The sequence below is a fragment of the Leucopleurus acutus genome (genome assembly GCF_964270905.1).
Source record: "Leucopleurus acutus genome assembly, chromosome: 11".
Classification (NCBI taxonomy): Eukaryota; Metazoa; Chordata; class Mammalia; order Artiodactyla; family Delphinidae; genus Leucopleurus; species Leucopleurus acutus.
Genome location: NC_139152.1, coordinates 74,953,846 through 74,975,850, shown reverse-complemented (window position 1 = coordinate 74,975,850; position 22,005 = coordinate 74,953,846). Strand labels below are relative to the sequence as shown.

The 22,005-nt window shown below is 35.5% G+C and overlaps 1 protein-coding gene across 2 annotated transcripts in view; it reads left to right on the top strand.

The window, feature by feature from the left end:
- Positions 1 to 184: 184 nt before the first annotated feature.
- Positions 185 to 22,005, top strand: part of DCN (decorin) — a 36,584-nt gene continuing 14,763 nt past the window's right edge. Inside the window, exons 1-4 of one of the 2 annotated variants that reach the window (XM_082849249.1) lie at positions 185 to 326; positions 4,200 to 4,446; positions 15,814 to 15,926; positions 21,680 to 21,893. In XM_082849249.1, the coding sequence (XP_082705375.1) occupies positions 4,233 to 4,446; positions 15,814 to 15,926; positions 21,680 to 21,893 (541 nt within the window). In that variant the 5' untranslated portion in view covers positions 185 to 326; positions 4,200 to 4,232. Of the gene's footprint in view, positions 327 to 3,314; positions 3,420 to 4,199; positions 4,447 to 15,813; positions 15,927 to 21,679; positions 21,894 to 22,005 lie in introns of those variants that run through there. The other variant, XM_082849248.1, reaches the window with a different exon arrangement.

The following is a 22,005-nucleotide window of genomic DNA, read 5'->3' as shown; positions in this document are numbered from 1 at the left end:
TAGAATCTTAAGCAGATGAAAAAGGAATAAAGCATTTAAATGGGGAGAAAAAAAGGCCGATAAAATTTCTGGCTACAATACAAGAGACATATCATTACCATATGATCTAATGTGGGTGTCAGCCGGATTGTGTTCATTGAGGGAAACCTTATTTTTTAACTGTGCTATGGAGTAGAAGCAGGAGGTTTTCAACCTAGTGACAGTCACAGAGCAGCACCTGCCCCCTCCTCCTTTCCACACCTGCAAACTCTTTTGCCTGGGCTGAATATTTAGTGTAATTACATCTCAGCTTTGAGGGCTCCTGTGGCAGATCCCCGGATTAAAAGGTATGGTTTTCAATAATTGTCCTGAACTCTGCTACAGACTAATAAAACTTTGATCAAGTTGAGAAAAAAGGGATTATTTGGTAAGAGGAAAAAAGCAAACAATGTGTGCTAAACTTTTAGTAACCTTTATGCAGCATTTTAAACAAGTATTGCTTGAAAACAGAAAGTAAATATTTGGTAAAATGGTTGAATGCATTGCTTTAGTTCTTTCTCTCTGTTCTTGCAAAGATGTTTCTTAAGAAACTATAACCTAACACCATGACTATCTTTATTGATATATTTTTTATTTGTGCTAATTAAATGTTTAGCTCTTTGGGAAATGTTTATAGAAAAGTATTCTAGACTGGCGTATTATTCGTAGTTGGATTATATATTTAAGGATTTATTCTTCTCCTGAATTCTTGTATATTTTAAGAACTTTAAAACCTCAGAGAAGTGAACTCTAGTGATAACTTATAGAAGTCTAATGTATACTAGAAAATAATAGAAATTATCACCAGAGAGGTGAAAATAAACACTGAATATATTTATGCTGATTATTAAGGACTGAACTAAGATAATCTCACAGTTAGCTACATAATTTCTTAAATGTAAAGAAGAGACCCTGCCAGAATGTTCGCTGCAAATAAAATATTACTATAAGATACATTCACTATAAAATGAAAGTGTGGGTTATTTTTCTTTCTAATTTCAAAACAGGGTAACATGATGACCACTGGTTAAATGGACTCCCAGTGATGTAAATACCTGTGGCTTTTTCTTCAAATTGCTATTTTGGCCAGAAAAAGAACCAAATGCCTCCTATAGTAGCCTTTATTTATGGATGGATACCGCTTTTACTGTTTATTTTTAACTTATTTCTATTATTATTGAGGTTTTAATTCACCTAGTGCTGGGGGATTTAATTTGCTCTGCATTTACAGCTTCACTTATCTCGTGAGGGTTAAATTTTGACTTTGAAAATCACACCAAAGGCTTAAATGACATCATACAAATGTTGATCTGAATGGTATAATGAAATGAAGTAGTTTAAGAAACCAGAAATTATTATTTTTGATAGAACACATAAATTATGGCAATGAGCTTTAGTAAAGTAGTGACATTCTTAGCAATTAGCATTTTAAAAAGAGGCATACATTCTAAGAATACTTAAAACAGTTGAAATGAAATTTTAATAGCATATCATCTCAAGAATAGTCTCCTTGCTGTCTACATGGGCAACTGCTGGGGTTTTTTGGTTTATTTTTCTGATTTATTAAGAAAGGAAGGAAATGATTAAAGAAATCATCAGTATCAACAGCCCACATTAATTGTTTTAAGATGCTGAGTTTTTAAGTACTATGACACTAATTTAAAGAAGTTATTTCATGGAGGACTTTGTATAAAGTACCTGGACACATATTATTCTTCCCCAGGACATTCAGGGTTAAAATGCATGCACACGCGTGCGCACACACACACACACACACACAAAATGATAAGTAATGGAAGCGTAAATGCTGTCTGAGTTCAGCTTCAACCAAAAAGAATACTGTGTAGAGAATTTGTACCATTTTAACAAGAGTAAACAAGTGTAAATGATAATATTCCTCTGAGCTAATGTTTAGCATTTCCTTTTTTTGGATTTGTGAACCAGGCATTTTCTGCTCTGGAGAAAGATCAGAAAGTGACATCTGCATTAATTCTCATTGCTATTTATTAAATCTGCAATTAGTTTGCTTCATTCTTCTCAAAAATTGTAAGACATTAAATATGCAAGGCTAGCAAATTTGTGGTAAACCATAAACATTGCATTTTAATGTGAAACAGACAGAAAACCACTCCCTTAGATCCAGTCCAAGGGAACACTGCCAAAACAATAGGGTCTCCTTTAAAAGGCAATGCAGTAACTGAGTGGGAATGGGTTTCTAAAGGAAACCTGATACTGAATTTAAAGGGGCAGTGTGAATAATAATCTTCGTGGTATTATTTAAATGAAAAGTCACTATTCTGTATTGCATACGTGCTGCCTGAGATGTGCGTCAGTAATACATACAAACTAAGAATAAAATTGTAAGAAATTTTAAAACATTTGTTTCCCCTCTAGTAGATCTAGGCAAACATTTCCAGAAGATACATTAAGGTTAGAACATACAAAGACTTTTTCTTTTCTGTATATGCTATAATTGGATAATGACTGAAAATAATTCTCTAATTCTAATTATGAATGTACAACTTTAATATGAACCCTTATAAATGTACAATTAAAGATGATGAGACTAAAGATAATATCTACAATGTGTTCTGGGAATACTTTGAGCAGTTTCAGTGGGGTTTGAAAATACAAGAACTCAAAAATAGACTGTTCCCCCATGATCAACTACTTTTTGTTATTCAGATTTATTAAGATTTTGTTATTCAGATACATTTAGTTCACTTCAGCCAACTAAACAACCGACTTAATAACATAGATGTACATATCTATAAGGGCTTGTTGAATGAATGGATAAAAACTGTCTGGATTTGTCGAAATCATACTTTCTGTTTGTCGATTTGTTTACAAAATAGTCCTGTTGGTAAAATCAGATAACATATAAGTCATATAAAAATCAGATAGGATTTTCCATATATGTTTATTAGTTTATTAAAAATGATTAGTTTGAGAAACTAGCCAATAGATTTATTTTAAAAACTGAATCTTGCTTATACCAAGTTGAGGTTATCAATTTGATATCTTTCTTATGCTAGAAATTTGATATTGAAAAAAGATAATCATATTTTAAAAAATCAGACTAGTTGGTTGCCTAGAACAAATTGAATAACGTGTATTGTTAATAAATTGACGGTCAATTGAGTCATTTATGTGCAAAATATTGTGCAAGGCCCTGGTACACAACAAAGATTAAGACACGCCCTGAAGGAGTACATCTTCTAGTGTGGGGGGGCAGGCCAAGCATGCGAAACAAATTACAATATAATGTGATAAGATCTTTAAAAGAGGTAAGCAACATGCTTTGGGAGCATAGAAGAGAAAGCAGCATCCTGCCTGAATGAGCCAGGGAATACGCAAGGGAATCCCATTATCTCATTTAGTCTTTACAACACTCTTACAAGGTAGGTATTTTAAATGGTGATTAGCTTTGAGTGTCAGGTTTGAGGTGGAGACTGGGAGTAGAGAGAAAATGGAGAGAAATATGGCTTGAAATATCAGTTGGTATCAAATTATGTATGGTCTTATATGCAACAAAGGGGATGTAGACTTTATTGGCAAGCTGTGAGAAGTCAACAAAGGGTTTGCGGTAGAAAATTAATACAATGAAATTTAATTTTTAGAAGATGACTTGGGCAGCAGAGTGGAAGACGGCCTGCAGCAGAAGAAATATTCAAGGCTGAGTCCATTTGGAAGCTCTTGTTCAGGGAGTGATGAGAAGGGTCTGGACCAAGATAAATACAGTGGGGTGGAGAAATGAGATTGGCTTCCAGAGATATTTCTGAAGCAGTAATTGGAGATCTCTCATGTGTGCAGACAAAACTTTATTTAACTGTGGCATGGCTTGTGTTCAGTGAGCATTGAAAATTCCAAAGTGGTTTATCATCATAACAGTTTTGCAGGTGGCTTGACTATATAACCCATGGTCTTAATTCAGACCCAAATTAAACCAAGCAGATTCAAATACTATTCAAATTTTGCTTCATAAGTAAATAGCTGTGCGAGTTAGTCTCTAATGTACCTTGTTACCTTCCAAATATATTTCTAACGCTCTGCTCCTAACAATAAATAAAATATTACTTTTTATGCTTTTCTCTATGCTCATTCCACTGTCAGGTGTTACTTAAGAGTAACCACATACACTAGGCAAGGCTACTCTTCTAAACCTTTCATTTGTTTCCTAGGTTCCTTGGTTGTGAAAATACATGAGATAAATCATGAAGGCGACTTTCATCTTCCTCTTGCTTGCACAAGTTTCCTGGGCTGGACCGTTTCAGCAGAAAGGCTTATTTGACTTTATGCTGGAAGATGAGGCTTCTGGGATAGGCCCGGACGACCGCTTTCACGAAGTTCCTGAATTAGAGCCTCAGGTGCCAGTGTGCCCCTTCCGCTGTCAATGCCATCTTCGAGTTGTCCAGTGTTCTGATTTGGGTGAGTGGGGTGCAGGCTCTCTTTACCTACCTTGTCTGCTTTATTCATGGGAATGGCTTCTGTGGGAGTTTAGCATTCTCAGTTTTAATTTCTGCAATTCCAAATGTGAGAGACAGTGCCACCTAATGAGGAGTAAGGGAAGCAGAGCAGGAGAGAAAGAAATAGCTTTGAAGTTAGGGGACTTTCTTCTAAGTCAGGACTCCATCACTTTGCAATCTTGGAAGAGTCACTTAAAAAGAAAATCATCTTTCTGAGCTTCATGGCTCCCATTCTGTAAAATAAAATTTTGAACAAGATAATATGTTCTATGATTCCAGGGTGATACCTTATTTTAATTTGATGATTTGCTCTCATGAAATCTTAGATATTAAGAAAACCTGGGTGATCTCTCCACTCTTGGCTTAGCCCAGATAAAAGTTTGAACATTACTAAACTGTAAAGTATGCAGCGTTATCAAGAGCAAAACAAGTAAACTTTTAGAACAGAAATTTATCTTTCAAGTACCAAAAGACTCCCTTAATCCCTGGGTCTTAGTTTTGCCTCTGCCTTTGGCGTTTTGTAATCTAGCTGTTTATATTCTTTAGAAAGTTTCAAAGGAAATCTTTATAACTAAGTTGTGGTATAGATATTCAACATAATCGTGAAGCATATATCTTTATCCTAGCACTGTAAATACAGTTTGATTTATTAGCTTTCAAGAAAAATTTGGCCTGGGAATTCCAAAAGCAATATACTCAGAAGATAAATCTCCAGAAAGTTCGAAGCCCTAGCAGATGGGCCAAAAGGGAATGAATTTAGTTTACATGGCAGCTGATTCACATTCCTCTTTTTTTTTTTGGTTCATTTTTCTTACTGGAAAGAAAAAAAAAATCCGCACAGAATGATTCTGCCATGGTGCATTTCCTTATAGAATAAACCCCATAGCTTTGTAGAGCACTTACTTTTGAAATCCTATATTTATTCAGAATATGCTTTCTAGGAGTATTTTGCAGGAAAATTTGCTACTAACTCCTAGAATTGGAATAAACTACATACAGGAACCCAGGAAAATGTAAAACATGTTAAATAGTGACAACTGAAAACTAAAACACTTTGAGATAGGTTCTTTCATGCTGGCATGTACCGTATAGCCATTTAAACCCAAATAAAACGTGTAAATAAAGGCTCCAGGATACTTCCACTAGATTAATTAATTGACTCATTAACTCAGAAAATATATTGAGATCCCATAACGGGTCAGATCTGTTCTGGGCCCTGGGGAGAAAAGGATGAGGAAGACAAATACGGTCCTAGTTCTTGTGGGTCTGATATTCTACTGGTGGTGGTTATTCCTTTTTTGAATTGTGTATTAGAGACAAGGGGAATTATATTACTAGCAAATTCTACAGAAACTTTTATGGCATCTAGAGATTACCTCCATTACTGGTTTAGACAGGAAAATAATGGTGTTAAAAATATCTGAAGAAGGGAATCACCCTATGATGGATATACTAGTGGTAAAGTTTTTCAAATATTGCAAAAATGGCCGAGTTCCTAAGAAATGTGATGCAAATTGAATCTCACTTTGCCTGAGAACAAGTTTAAAAGGATCCATAACTACCCCCCACTACACATATTATCAACAATAAAGAGTTGATATTTTTAAGGAAGCCTTGTCCAGTCACTTCACTGAAGTTTTATTCTTCCAAAAATATGGTTTTACTTTGCTTTCATGATAAATAACTCATAAAGCTTGACTCTGATTAAAGCATTGGGACAGTTTTCTAATTGTCTATCACAAAAAAACTCCCAAGCCTATTGCTCAAAACTAAACAGAAAAATGTAGCCTTAGGGAACATCAAGTTCACTGATGTGGACGTCTCATGATACAGTTTTTTGGTTGTCCTTGTTATTGTTTTGCTTTGTTTATTTTGTGTTGTTTTCAGATGAGAACGTTTTCCAAGTTATCTTTTTCTCTAAGAGCCCAGAGTGTACATCCTTCCTTTGGGCTTACTGATCTTGTACACAGAAGTAGTAGCTAAGATTGTAATAATGATTCGTTTTGGGGAACCATGCTTAAAGGGGAGTACTGAATTCCAATGAGCAATGGCCTCAACCAAGTTACTTTTTTTTTTTCACATGTGCATATTTAAATATATTGTCCAAAAAATCAGTCAGATATTTCTGAAACAGAAACTACATTTCTAAAAGGAAAAGCAATCCACTGCCTTTAAAGAAAACACTGTATTCACATCTTCAACTACTGCATAGCCTCTGCTCCCTTTATGATCACAGCAAGCTGTTCAGAGCCTTGACATTTTCAGCTGTAGAGAAATCACAGTCAGTCTTAGAGATTCGATTATCTGTGTAAGGTACCTGACCCATAATAGAGCCTCCATACATTTTTTCTATATGATGATTATGTGGAGTAAAAGATGAAAGAAGCGTAGGAAAAAGCAGAGAAGGGGAAACGGGCAACCTCATTCATAGTAAAGGCAATGCAGTTTATTTTATTTTTTGTTTTAAGTTCTCTAGTAATCTGAACATGAAGCTTGAATTATTACAGCAAAGAAAAAATGCAATGCACTTTGGGGTGAGAAATGTGAATGCCTATTTATACCAAGGACTAATATTTTCTTAAGGATTATTCTTGCTAGAGCTTTTAATGAGCAGAGCGGAGCTTCAGTGTTGAAGGACAATAGAGCTTTGTCATCTTATTATCTACTTAGTGTTTAATATAAGCAAACATGTCTTATTCAAATGTCTATTTTTGCCAGTAAGAAGTATTTCTGACAAAGTTAAACAGCATCAAAATTTTAAACAGTTCTTTCAAACCTAAGATATAAAAACTGTGAAATTAAAATTGAATAATCAGTCCATGGGAAACTTGAGGTGTTCAAGAAGATCCATTGACTGTTTTAGTCCCTAGTTCCAACTTATCAGAATAGCATTATAATATGTTTTTCTAGAGCGTGGGGGATTGAAAAAGTAAACACATATTTTAGCCTGTCTAAGAAAGTAATGAATTCTCCATTGATATTGGCCAAATTATTTGGCTGAACTTGTAATTTAACTTGTAATTTGAACCAGAATTTTATGAGACCCATATCTTCTTGTCTTTCTTTATCTATCCTCTTAAGACATAAAAAATCCACTCATAATTATAGCATTTATAAAAATAACAATATAAAAGTCAACGTAGGATTAGCAAATTCAGAACCCTATGGGTTTCCTTAAAATAATAATCCCACAATGTTACTCATTCTTGTCTGAATGCCCTAATATTAATCCTGTGATTGGATGCTTTGTTTTATGTACTTAGTATCTTAAAGGAAGACAGTTCCCTTACTTATGTACTCTTTGGCTCAGCCATTCATCTGTGGATCAAGTGTCACCAAGAAGCATTATTTGGTACCGACCTTCATCTCATTTATTAAAGGCACATCAGCCCTGCCAGGTGAAATAAGCATAAGTATTGTTTTTTAACTATTCTTCCAAATTAAAGGAATATTTATTATTTCTTATAAACAACTTTCAAAAGAATTGAAATACCCTTAAAAATATTTAATAGTGGAAAGATCTTGGGTCATGCAGTTCAACACCTCTGAACTGAAGTCCTGAGTTACCATTTATTACCTGTAACTTTGAAACTTTCAAAACCTGTTTCTTCACTGGATAAATGGGAATATCTCTTACCTTATTAGGTAAGAATAGAAAATATTTATAAAAACATTTTTCATAGTAACTGTTATGTTCAGTTGACCATTTAAGACAAAGTCAGCTAATAACACGAAGTTATTTCTCATGATGTTCTTTATTTTTATGTGAAATTGAGAAACACTAAGTATATGGCTTGTCAAGCTGGATACAAAATAGCACCTTCTCTCCCCTCCCCCCAAAGAAGGCCACATCACAAAATAGATAAAAATTAGAAAATTGTATAATTATCAAAATAGTATTCTCCAAATACTATTCCTTTGAACAAAATTGGTTTGGTTGAGTAGAGAGAACAATAAAGCTTTTGGCTATTTAATAATCACAGATGATTCATAGCCTGCATAGTTACCCTCTAGACATGATGCCAGAAGATGAAACATTTTATTTTGCCAAGAAAAAGCGTTGTAAATAACTAATGGTCCCTAAAATGTACCTCATAATGCAAAGGATGTTTTACTTTTTAAAAATCTCAGGAAAATGTACAACCCTTTAAATTGCATAAAGTTAGTTTTCTTTTTAATCATTTTGCCTCAATAGGTGGAAATTTTGTTAGTGGTCACCACTTGGGACATAGATGCCAGAGCTTGTCTCTTGTTTGGGGAAACTGGTTTTCCAGAAGCAAATCTCATGCATGAAGTAAATGAACCATTAGACTTCTTCCATGAAATCATCCTAGAAGAATAAATTAGGACTATTTGTAGAGGGGCAGAGAATGCTGGAAGCTTAGTTGCTTTCATTGTTTATATCTAGCTTTACAGCAGCAGGGATGTGGGGTGACTCTCATTCAGAGTTTCAGATGCATCAAAAGGGTATCTCTAAGATGTGGTGCAAAAAGGAGGCTGTGCACAGAGCATGCCCATGGGTTGCCTAAAATAGTTTTGGGTAGGGATAGAGTATGACAGATCTCAGATGCAGCAAGAGGAATGCTCAGGTGTGATCCAGATAACCAAAGCCCTGACTCAAGGGGCTAAAGGTGAGAATGAGGAAGAGAGGGGTCAGAGAAGACCAAAGGAAGCATCTGTCTCCTTGACCTGACTGACAACTGACATTTCCCTGGTTTCCTTCTTAGTCCCAGGAGGGAGAAAGAGGCAGCTGTGTGGGATCAAGGCATTTGGTTAGACTGCAGCTGTGATACATTCTCCTCTGGAAGATCATTTCTGGCTCCAGAGGACAGGATGGGAATAGGTTAGTCAGAATATCAATTTCCTGGATGAAAGAGGAAATGCAGGAGACCCTCTAATCTTAACTTTTCTCCTTCAAAAGAGTAGCAAGAAAATTATATATTTCCTTGAAAATAAGGATAAAGAAGAATTAACCCAGTTTGCAATCTAGTCTTAACAAAAGGAAGAAGCCCTGTAGCAGCTACACTGTACCACTCAAGATTCAATTAACCCTTGACTCAGTCTGAAGATGGTTTTGAGGCAAATTCTGAAGCTTGTCTACTTCTGTACTTTCACTGTAATCTATATTTGCTTTGATGATTCTGCAATAATCAATTATATGTACATAGATAATAATTATTCATTATCTTTAATTACTTATTTAAATATTTACTTCCTCTACCAGAAGAAGAGCATGGTGATAATTTATCTTTTGGTCTTCCACTCCAAAAAATGCCTTACACTTGGTAGGTTCTCAAACATCAATAAATGCTTGATAAGTGAATAAATTAACATATGCATGGCTTAGTGCTTGAATGAGTGCATAGTTCTACAATATTCTTGATTCTCTCAAGCTGGAAACAGGGTGGAACATGGCTGACTGGAAATTAGGAGTCATGGAACTGTAGCGTATCCTTTCTTATTCTTTTTGAGGATGACTATAGAACCAGGAAGCTTAAACCTTCCTTAAGTCATTTGGAAAGAGAATAAAATTAAAATGATGATCTATTATTTCTGAATCCAACTGCCATCAGAGTCGAATTGCTATTTTTTAAGAGGAAAAGAGGGAAACATTCCTGCCTTTGGAAGAAATGGTTTTTGATGGAGCTGGGACTCCTACATATTATTTTGATCATATGCCAAAACTAAAGTGTATCACCATTGACCTAATTATTAAATTGAAGACAGAAATATAAAAACATTTTGGAAATCAACAAGAATAAATCTTGGAGTTTGGACCCCTGCCACAGGGCAGAAAACAAAACAAAAAAAAGGCATGATGTTTTAGGACGACCTGGCCTTTGTCCAACATGATGTTTACCAGATTGATGAAATTTGCTAGCACAACAATACCATTCATCACTGAGACAACTAGAAAAAAGAAGTACAATTCTTATTAGCCTTTATTTCAGAAATGACTTTCTGGTAATGTCTTAAATAGAGTTTTATTTACTTTAATTAATAACCCTATTTTAAAGAAGATAAAATTTCCTTTACTGAATTTGGAAGAGCAACTAAATAATTCAGTCTAGCCTTGAAAATAATTGCATTTTGATGGGAGATTTAGAATTATATTAAAGAATGCTCATTGAAAAATAATTAAATTTAGGAAACCACTTTTTTCCTGTTACTATTGCTGAATAAATATTACCTAAAAACTTAGTGACTTAAAAAATCATTTTATTTTGCTCATGATTTAAGCTACAGGGAATTTGAGCAGGGCTTAGAAGGGCTGCTCTCACTTGGGGTCTCTCATGCATTTGTAGTCAGGTGTTGGCTGAGGCCATAGCCATGGGGAGGATGGCCCAGACTGGACCTAAGCTCACTCTCATGACTGGCAGTGTGTTCTGCTGTTGCCTAGGAGCTCAGCTCTTCTGTCATCTGGAGTGTCTCACATGGCCTCTCCAGCATAGTGGTCTCAGTGTAGAAAGACTTCTTACGTGACCCCTCGATGCCCCCAGAGCGAGCATCCCAGAAGAATTGGGTAGCAGCTGAACAACCTTTTCTGACCTAGCTCCGGAAGTCATGCTCTGTCACCTTCACCACGTTCCATTAGGTCAGAGAGACATCATAAGGCCATGCCACATTTGAAGGGACAGGAATTTGACTCCATCTTTTGATGGCGTTGGACAAGTGTGTATTTAATAAGAACATGTAAGGTGGGAGATATAATTAATGCCAAGGAAGGCAGAAAGGATGGGAGGGAGGAAGGGAGGGAGGAAAAAAGGGAGGAAGGAAGGGAGGGAGGGAGGGAGGGAAAGAAAGGAAAGAATATCCTAATATAAACAAAGACTGATACTTTACAGATTTGCAAGCCTGTAGGATTTACCATAATTGAACTAGGGTTAAATTGACCGTGAACAGCTTTTTGGGGGGGTCTAATTGTTTTTTGGGAATATGTGCCTACTAAACTGAGGAGTTATCATCCAAAGGTGGGGGGCTTGGTAGACGAGTTGTCCAAAGGTCTTGAACTTCATGGGAAAAATGATGACTATAACAAGCCCACAAAATGACTGACAAGAAAAACCAACTCAGAATCAAGTGCGTTAGGTGAAAAATCTGTGTGATAACAACTGAAAAATAGATTGCAGCTTTCAGGATAATATGCATTATAATTGTATTGTACAGAAAATAAAAAACAATCATTTGTCACAGACTTACAGACTAATAATCAGCAAGATAGAGTTTTACCCTCTCTTCTCATTATTGATAATAATTACAGGTACCAGGAGTTGGAACCCTGCTATGCACTATAGTAGGGAATTCTTTTATAGAATAGCTTGTTGAATTCTGAGCCAGTTGCATCCTAATAATTTGGGAGATTTACTATGAGAAGATGTACCTTTATGAAAGAAGGATGTGACGAGATGGTTGTAACAAAACATAGCAGAAAAGATCTTGAAGCCATGGCTATGAACTTTTCACAATGGCACAGCAGAATACACTATGATTTTAAAACTAATCAGTCAAAAATTTATTTCTGTACATAGGGCAGTAAGATCAAAGCTCTCATGAAAAATAGTCATTTGTCCTTACTTACCCAGAACTTACAGAAAAGAAAGAAAACTAAAATGTGGTATAATACATAATAAGTTGATAGATCAGAATTTTGGAGGAGTTTGTTTTCTGGAGTGGTTATGACAAATATTATAGAGGGGGGTTGGGACAGTGGGTACAATTTAAAGACTGTTAGAACGGAAGTGGAAGAAAATGAGTGGGTGGAGTATTCCATAAAACAAATTATATGAACAAAATGAGTAGCTGGGAATAAGCACAGTATGTTCAGGGGACAGTGTAGATCAGCATCTTTTAAAAATATGTACATCGTTTCCATGCATCCATGGCATATCAGGTAGTTCTAGAGTGAGGACTCATGCATCTTGTTCTTGGTTTAGTTTAGCCATGAGGCACTGTGGAGAAGCCACTTAACTTCATTGGGTTTCTGTTTCTTTACCTATGAAAAGAGAGTATTAGACTGGCTTGAAAGTTACTGATTTCTGGGACAAGTAAAATTTTTTGAATGTTGAACAAGTTACTTTCTTATGAAGGTCAAAACCAAATCCAAGAAAATAACAACAACCTGACATCTGCTATCACAATCATTTTTTTAAAGAAGGTATATTTAAAATGGAGGCAGGAGCTAGTCTCAGAAATGTGTGTGTGTACATGTGCATGTGTGTCTAATAATTTACATTAAAACTAACCAAATTGCCCTCATAGTTTTCTGATTATGATATAGACTGATAAGAACCTCATCATAGAGTCTACCTGATCAGAATTTGGAAACCATAGATTAGCTGATACTCAATGGTCCTTCCCTTTGTGACATTCTAAGAACTCATAGCTAGGATAATTTCCCCTTTGTATTCTGCCTATACTTTTTGAGTGAGCTAGTTAATACCCCAATACCTTGTCTAGCCCTTAAATGTACAGCATGTTATTGGGTCTGATGTCAGAATAATTCTTGTTGGGGATACAAGTAAGTATGATAGGAAAAAAAATATATCCTTTTGGAAGCCAGGAGATTAGGCTTTTCATCTGCATTTTGTCACTCCTAGCTACATGAGCTTGTTCATGTCACTGAACTTTTTCTAAAAATCATCTGAAAAAATGATATTATCATACTGCCTTACCTGTCTCATTGGATTGCTGTGAGGTAAATGAGATAACATATTTTCAATTTTTTTATAAATTTAAAGCTAAATAAAGTTTTAATAATAAAGTGCTGATATGTGAAGTCCCTCAAATGAATATTCTAGTAATTCAGAGAAGATTGTAGGATTATGATTTTAATCATTATAACAACTCTCTAAGAACTAAGCTGCAGAAACCACAAGCCTGTTTTTTTTTTATGCTAAATCTTCAGGGAAAAGATGTAAATAATTCACCCCAAGCAGTTCCTATTACTATAAAATTCTAGGATGACATAATCAAAATTGTCAGCCATCCAGATATATCATTTTCTCTTCACATCTGAAATGTATCTTCACTTTGGCACTGAACAATTGTTAAGGGGGCCACTATAATATAAGTTCAACAATGTATAAAACTAAGCATAAGTGGGAATTAAGACTTTGACAAAGAAGCCCACGAAGTAATGATGAAATGTAGGCAGTAACTTTTCTCCAAATGAAAGGAAATGTGCCTTTTCTGCGTTGAAGAACACTAATTATCAAAGATTTGGCAGAAGTCTACCACTCTTAATTGCATGAAATTAGCAGACTGACATTTCTGTAAATGGCAGTGATCATGAGTGTATAGTGCAGTTAAATATCCTCCTACAAAGTAGCTGTTCTGGTGGTTTGCTGTTCATCGCTGAAAACACTTCATTTTTGTTATTTCTCTGTGAACTATTTCTGTAGTGAGTTCTTGGAATATATTTATGCATGTGCAGAATTACCTGCACTTTGATATTCAAATTTGTAACCATAGCTGATCACTGAATTGGGAACTAGACTTTTTGCCATTATCAACAGAACAGTGATAATGTGAACAAAAAAATTTGGGGGGGAAAGAAATCAGAAGTTGGTATTTCAGATACATTTTCTGTAATTTTCATGGCAATATGAAGATAGGAATATGGTTACCATGATAATTTACCTGTATGCTTACATAAGATTGAAAATTGGAAGGATATCTTCCCAACATAGCAGTTATTATATACCCTGTTTCAATTTTCCTTTTAATTGAAAACTGTAGATTGAACCCTTTTTTCCATGAGGATGTGGGCAATTTCTGTTTTGTTCCTGCTATATCCCCAGAGCCTAATAAATTAATGGTGTCTAAAAGGTATTCAATAAGATGTTATTGAATGAATGAAAGAATGATCTTCAGCACTTTAAGTCTAAGATATGATGGAGAGGTTGAAAAGCGTTTTTTATTTACGTTATGTAATCTTAAAATATGAAAATGACCATAGGAATTTGAGTTAATAAAATATCAAAATTTTGCTTATATAATTTAATATTTTCTTCGTTAACATTCATAACGATATTTTTTTTTTTTTTTTTTGCGATATGCGGGCCTCTCACTGTTGTGGCCTCTCCCGTTGCAGAGCAGAGGCTTTGGATGCGCAGGCTCAGAGGCCATGGCTCACTGACCCAGCCGCTCCGCGGCATGTGGGATCTTCCCAGACCGGGGCACGAACCCGCGTCCCCTGCATCGGCAGGCAGACTCTCAACCACTGCGCCACCAGGAAAGCCCGATAATTTATTTTAAATGCCATACCTTTTGAATAAAAGCAGTTGATCCTTATACATCTAGTTGAATGACTATTGAAATGTCTTTTTTTAATGCCATAGAGCATTTGGTTTTTCAATGTGTTTACATTTATAAACTAAAAACAATAACTCAGCTATTTAGATCTAAATTTAAAGTCCAAAAGTAATGCTTCATATAATAATTTTTTTTTTTTTTTTTTTTTTTGCCGTATGCGGGCCTCTCACTGTCGTGGCCTCTCCCGTTGCGGAGCAAGGCTCCTGACGCACAAGCTCAGCGGCCGTGGCTCACGGGCCTAGCCGCTTCGCGGCATGTGGGATCTTCCCTGACCGGGGCACGAACCCGTGTCCCCTGCATCGGCAGGCAAACTCGCAACCACTGCGCCACCAGGGAAGCCCTCATATAATAAATTTTAGAGAAGTTATATTAACAAATTTTGTTCATTTTATTCTGATTAGCTACATATCTATTGGTCATAAAATTGATACTGTTTTAACGTTCCAATTAAAACTGAAAGAGCCATTCTCCTAAAAGTTTGGATAAATTTTCAAGTTTTTGACACAACAGCGTGATTGCATATTCACATAATTTTAATTTTATATGTAGATCTGTGACAGCATTAGGTTTATCAAAAGGATCTTTGATGATTTGGCTAAAGCTCTGCTCTACTGAAAGGATATCTATGTAGAAAAATACAGGTTTACAAATCACTCCCACTTAACACTTATCAAAGGAATGATTTTCTAAAACAAGAACAATGAGGTAAAACACACTGTGTACTGAGACATTTGAACCACACCTTACAAAATATTAATTTTCCTATTATGCAGAAGAGTAATTACATGGGGTAAATAATGTACCTGTTTATGATTTTTTAAAAAATCATTTGACTTCGTTGGAAAAGATAGAACAGATATTTTAAACTACAGTTGATATAATTCCTAGAAGAAGAAAAATATGGTAGCAGTAAAACTATCATTGAAACATTGATTTCTCTGTAAACCATCCTTTGTGATTCTGTAGTCATGTGTCCCTTTTCACTGAGTGCACATTGCTTTTACTCTCGTGCTAGGTCTGGAAAAAGTGCCAAAAGATCTTCCCCCTGACACTGCACTGCTGGACCTGCAAAACAACAAAATAACTGAAATCAAAGATGGAGACTTTAAGAACCTGAAGAACCTTCACGTAAGAATTATTATTTATTTGAGTTATAACAAGATCTTACTCAAAGTATTTTTGAAAACAAAACTTAGGTAAGGCCAAGATTACCATATGGTAATAAATAAGCACATAAGTGTTTATTAAATTCTCTTTTTAGGGGGTGATAAAGGAGCAAAGCACCATATTCATTAACTCCTAAAAAACATCCAATTTTCTTACATATACCTCATATAACTTTAGTATTGGCTTTCTAAAAGATATGTTATATCTTAATCTTCTCACACATTTTATCAATAAAAATCTTTATCTTCCCAATTAGAATGTACTTCAATAGTGGAACAAAACAAAATAGACTGATCTTAGTATTATTTTATTTCATTGTTTCTTTTGTTTTCTTTCATTCATTTTCTAAGACATGCAAATGGCTTTGTAAAGGCTCAAAGACTGGCACCAAGAGAAAAAAATAAATGTCTATATAGCTATATATTTTGCTTTGTATTTAAGATTATGCATGCTGCATCCTTATCTGTATCTGTGTTTTTATTCTGCTTTTTCACTTACTTCTACTCTATTGTAATGTAACACATCCAGTCTACACAGTCAGGATTCCAGCAGAAAAGAGATGGCATGATCAAGGCAAGCTTTAGTTATCAACTTTCTGACAGCCAAGATGAGAAAAGCAATAAACATTTATCCATTAGGAGAAAATTTACCAGATTTTTTCCCGTTGCGGAGCACAGTCTCCGGATGCGCAGGCTCAGAGGCCATAGCTCACAGGCCCAGCCGCTCCGCGGCATGTGGGATCCTCTCGGACCGGGCCATGAACCCGTGTCCCCTGCATCGGCAGGTGGACTCTCAACCACTGCACCACCAGGAAAGCCCAATTTACCAACTTTTTAAAAGGAAGCAAAGAATTTTTCGTTGAGATTTTAAGATTGCCCATGGAACAGTTTACAAAAATAATAGCAAGTAATAAAATGGCATCATCAAATTACTGAAGTATCCAACAATATAAGCACATTACGATATAAGTAGTGAATATTTCAGGCACTAAGTAAGAGAAGAAAAAGACATGCTCTCATATCAGGTTACCCAGTTAATGTTATTGGAGAATATGGAACAAAGGGTTCATAGAGGATTAGCAGAATTTTGAAAGGAAGAGAGTTTTCTGTGCAAGAGGAAAGGAAAGGCAGAAGAAAATGAGCAGCAGACAAAAAGAGAAGATGGCTAAAGTGAAAGATACAGGCTCCAAAGTAGTGGAAGTTAAGGCTTGTGCTGGAGATCTCGAGCCCTGGACCAATGGGATCCTTCTCCACTGATAGACTACTGGACATGGGCCCCTACTCACCTTCTCTCTGCTTTCATGTTATGATTTCACTGGGAGTGAAATGATGGAGGTACCAACAAAGTTTGTCAGTGAGTATTTAAACTATCATTGGAATAAGTTAAAAGAGGTGATAATAAAAAATGAATATATTAGTTTCAATAAACTAAAATATGAAAAAGCTTCATTTTTTTGCATAACTTTAGCCTAAAGCTACTTTTTTAAGGAAGGAAAATTCTCTTATACCCAACTTCCTGTATGTTTAAGTATAATCTCAATAATTTTTTTAAACTCCTCATACCTTAAATAAGAGATACCTAGTTTCTGTGACATTCTCACTAAATCTGGTGTTTGTAACAATGTGTTCTTTCTTTTCCACGTCTCCTGCTAAGTATGTTTTTAGGCAAATTATCATCTTGGCAATCTCTTTCTTTCTGCTTTAAAGTATACACTGGAAGAAGACAGAGTTCATTAGAGCTTCTAACCATTTAGAGGATGTTAAACAGCTATTTTTCTCTTACTCTTTCATTCATGACCATTTCTATCCCTGTTATTATGCAAATAAACATCATAATTTCAGCCAGGAAAGCCACCCTTGAATGAGAAGGGAGAGAAATAAAAATTTACCAAGGATTAAAATAGAAAGGATTTAACAGAAAAATGTTGCCTTTTTCTCAATAATTTTATTAGTTTACAACCGTGCCTCACTATGAGCAGTATATATTGCTTAAGAGTAGTTGTATACTTATATATAGCAGAAAAAAATACATAATTATTCTATAAAGTAATGGAAAATTCAGTATAATAATACCAACATTCAATATATTTCCTTTGAATGAAAGCTTAATAAATCTAATTTTTAAAGTTTTTAATTAAAAATAAACAAAAATTGTCAAAGATTGAATAATAGCAAACACTTCTTTAGCCATTACTATATACTAGGCACTGTTCTTAATATCTGGTATACATTAACTTGTTTAATTCTTATAACTATTTTAATGAGGTAGACACTCTTGAGAACACCCTTAACACAGATGAGGATACTCAGGCACAGTGAGGTTATGTTACTTGCTTACTGTCACACAACAAATAAGAGCCAGAGTTTGAGATCGAACCTCGGGAACAGTCTGGCTTGAGTCTGTGCACTTATAAATTGCCTGTAAATATGACAGTAACAATAAAATCCCTTAAACAACACCTGGTACAGTGTGAGCCCTACATAAACGGCTTTGGAGAAAATTGTACATACTATTAAGTCGGGTTTCAACATTTTTTTTCAGTTTTATTGAAATATAATTGATATACAGCATTACATAACTTCAAGGAGTACAGTATAATGACTTGACATACATATATTGCAAAATGATTACCATAATAAGTTTAATTAATATCCATCATCTCATACAGATATTAAAAAAAAGAAGAAAAGCAAATGTTTTCCTTGTGACAAGAGCTTTTAGGATTTATTCTCTTAGCAATATTCAGGCATACCACACAGCAGTGTTAACTATAGTCATCGTGTTGTACATTACATCCCCAGTACTTATTTGTCTTATAACTGTAAGTTTATACCTTTTGACCACTTTCTTTGATGAAGGTGGTAAAAATGCTTTTACTCCCCCTTCCAGTCTATTTCTATGGTCAGTCACTTTTTTCATCACCTCTCCCCTACCTACCAGGCTAGATCACTTTTCTTTAGTCACCAGAGAAGTAGGCAGTCCTGATTTTTTGAGCCTGGGCTTCAATTTCAGGTTAAATAGTACTCAAGGCATTTCCTGACCCTTGAGCAACAAGGTCTCTCCTAATTCGACTTCTCTCGTCCTCTTACCTAACTAATGATAATCCATTTCTACTTGTGATTCTTTTTTTTTTTTTTTTTTTTTTTGTTGCGGTACGCGGGCCTCTCACTATTGTGGCCTCTCCCGTTGCGGAGCACAGGCTCCGGACGCGCAGGCTCAGCGGCCTTGGCTCACGGGCCCAACCGCTCCCCGGACTGGGGCACGAACCCGTGTCCCCTGCATCGGCAGGCAGACTCCCAACCACTGCACCACCAGGGAAGCTGATTCATTTTTTCATCAGCTGATCTCCTGAAGAATATCTGCGGTTCACCTTTGATTCTTTCTCTGTTTTGTCATTAGCCAATGTAATTAGTCAGTTTTTTCCCATGTTGACATCTTTCCATTACCTGTTGTAATATTATAACTATGCTTTCTTAAATACATTTCCGTATGAAACTAACATTAACCATCTTTAGCAGTACTGTATATACATGAGTACCTTTTTTCACATATGGATCTGTTTTAGATGAAGCTCTAATTTATATATATCTTAACATTTTACATCATGATGACCAAAATTTGTATGGTTGATTCATTTTTCACATTTATTTTATTCTGAAAGTGGAAATGCTTTTTGCTGGACTAGACCTTTCAACCAACAATGACATTTGAAAGGTGCTTTCCAAAGAAGCAAACTATATGCATGATCATTTTTTAATCCTCACAACAACCCCCTGTAGGTGTTATTATAGTTTCTACTTTACTGAAAAAATAATTGGGAACAAACGTCACACCACCCCAAAATTTAGCAGCAGTTATTACTACTACAGCGTACTCACCAGTAGAGACATTGTCTAGTTATTATCTAGGAAAAGAAGTAATATTTTATTACCTGAAATTTCAGATAACACATCAGCATGTTGATTCTTCATAATAGGTTTCAACATTTAACGTAAAATAAGACAGATTTTCAGACCATGTTTAATTCATTTAATTGTATCGGTCTTTCAGAATTTTCTTGCATGGGTGGCAATTAAGGACAGCCTTTGCCTTTATAATTAAGCATCCACCATTTTGGCTGCCTTTTAATGATGCAAGTTCTCTCTTCTCTCCTCTAGCTCTGGCTTTTACTGATTTTCTGGACATTTTGCTTGTTAATATCAATTTCCTATGACTTTAACCCTCATGGGTTTTGAACTTTCTGTAATAGTCTTTGAAATTTCCTAGGATTTTGTTTCAATCAACCAATGTACCTGTTAGGATTAGTTAAAAGATTATGTTACTTGTAATAAGTTTTAATTAGTCAAATAATGTGAACTATATGAAGATGTACATGGGTAATTAAACCAGCTGTTACCTTCAGAAAGTAGTCCTGCATTTCTGAGACAGAAAGTTCTCACTGTTCTATTACTCTAGTTCCTATTTTGCCTCTCTCCATTTTCATAGGCTCCTAAAAATGTACTACAATTGAAAATACAAGTTTCTTGAACCTTGATAAAATTATCCTAAATTCCTTAGGATTAGTTGATAAATTGACTTAAAATAATATCAGTGTTGGAGAATGAGGTAGTCCAAAAGTAGGTGTAGCAATATCTATAGTATAACAGTAATGGATACAAGTAACTTCCTATATGAATGGAACTCAGAAACATTTTTAAATTACCCCAAAAATAACATATTTGACATATTTAACTACATAAAGCCCTTATATGTAAAAAGGGCAAAAACAGAAGAAAAATATATTGTCTCTGCATATCCTATTATCTATACCTTTATTCTGTAAACCAGTTATTAAAATACATTAAAACTTAAGAAAATGGGCTTCCCTGGTGGCGCAGTGGTTGGGAGTCCACCTGCCGATGCAGGGGACGCGGGTTCGTGCCCCGGTCTGGGAGGGTCCCACATGCCGCGGAGCGGCTGGGCCCGTGGGTCATGGCCGCTGGGCCTGTGCGTCCGGAGCCTGTGCTCCGCAACGGGAGAGGCCACAATGGTGAGAGGCCCGCGTACTGCAAAAAAAAAAAAAAAAACTTAAGAAAAATGTGAAGTTTTGTGAGCAAGCAATCCTTTTCCTCCAAACAATAAATGGTAGCAAAATAAAAAAGGAAATTTGTTTAACCTCTCAAATGACAAGGAAATGCAAAGTAAAGCAATGAGCTACAACATAATGTGCTAATTCGGCAAACTTTTAGAAGGCGATTATATCTAACTCTGTGAGGCTGCAAGAAAATGTTACTCTCTTGCATTGTTTGTGATGTTATAAATTAGTGCCACCCCTTTGTAGTGGAATCCATGACAACAACCAATGAAGATGGACTTTTAGGTTGAAAAGCTGACTGGAGAATGGATGCCTGTGGCACACGATTCTTTACAGGTCACTCTAGTAATTTCAATATTTTGGAGTATTTATTGTTTAAAAATTAAGTATGTCTATCTCTATCTATCTATAATCTGTATTTTATCAAATTTCTCTCCCCTTTACTCCTGGTGTTCAGGTCCACATATGTTTTCAAATAAAGGAAGCAGATCAGTTTAATTTTTTTCTGATTTCTTCTAATTTTGCAGATTTCTCTGCTAGTCCCATGAATGGAATGAATAAACTACACCCTTGCTTTACATACATATTTATGTGTGGAAGGTTTTGGAATTAAGATGTTGCTTTTGTTCACTGCCTACAGACGTTGATTCTTATCAACAACAAAATTAGCAAAATCAGCCCTGGGGCATTTGCACCTTTGGTGAAATTGGAACGACTTTATCTGTCCAAGAATCAACTGAAGGAATTGCCAGAGAAAATGCCCAAAACTCTTCAGGAGCTGCGTGTCCATGAGAACGAGATCACCAAAGTGCGAAAGTCTGTGCTCAATGGATTGAACCAGTTGATTGTCGTAGGTACAGATATTCTTACAACTCTAAGACCAGGCAGGATTCAAGGTTCACCTTAAGAGATTACAAGTAAGCTTTAGCTACAGGAAGGTAAATTAGCTAGAACTTACATGTCTTA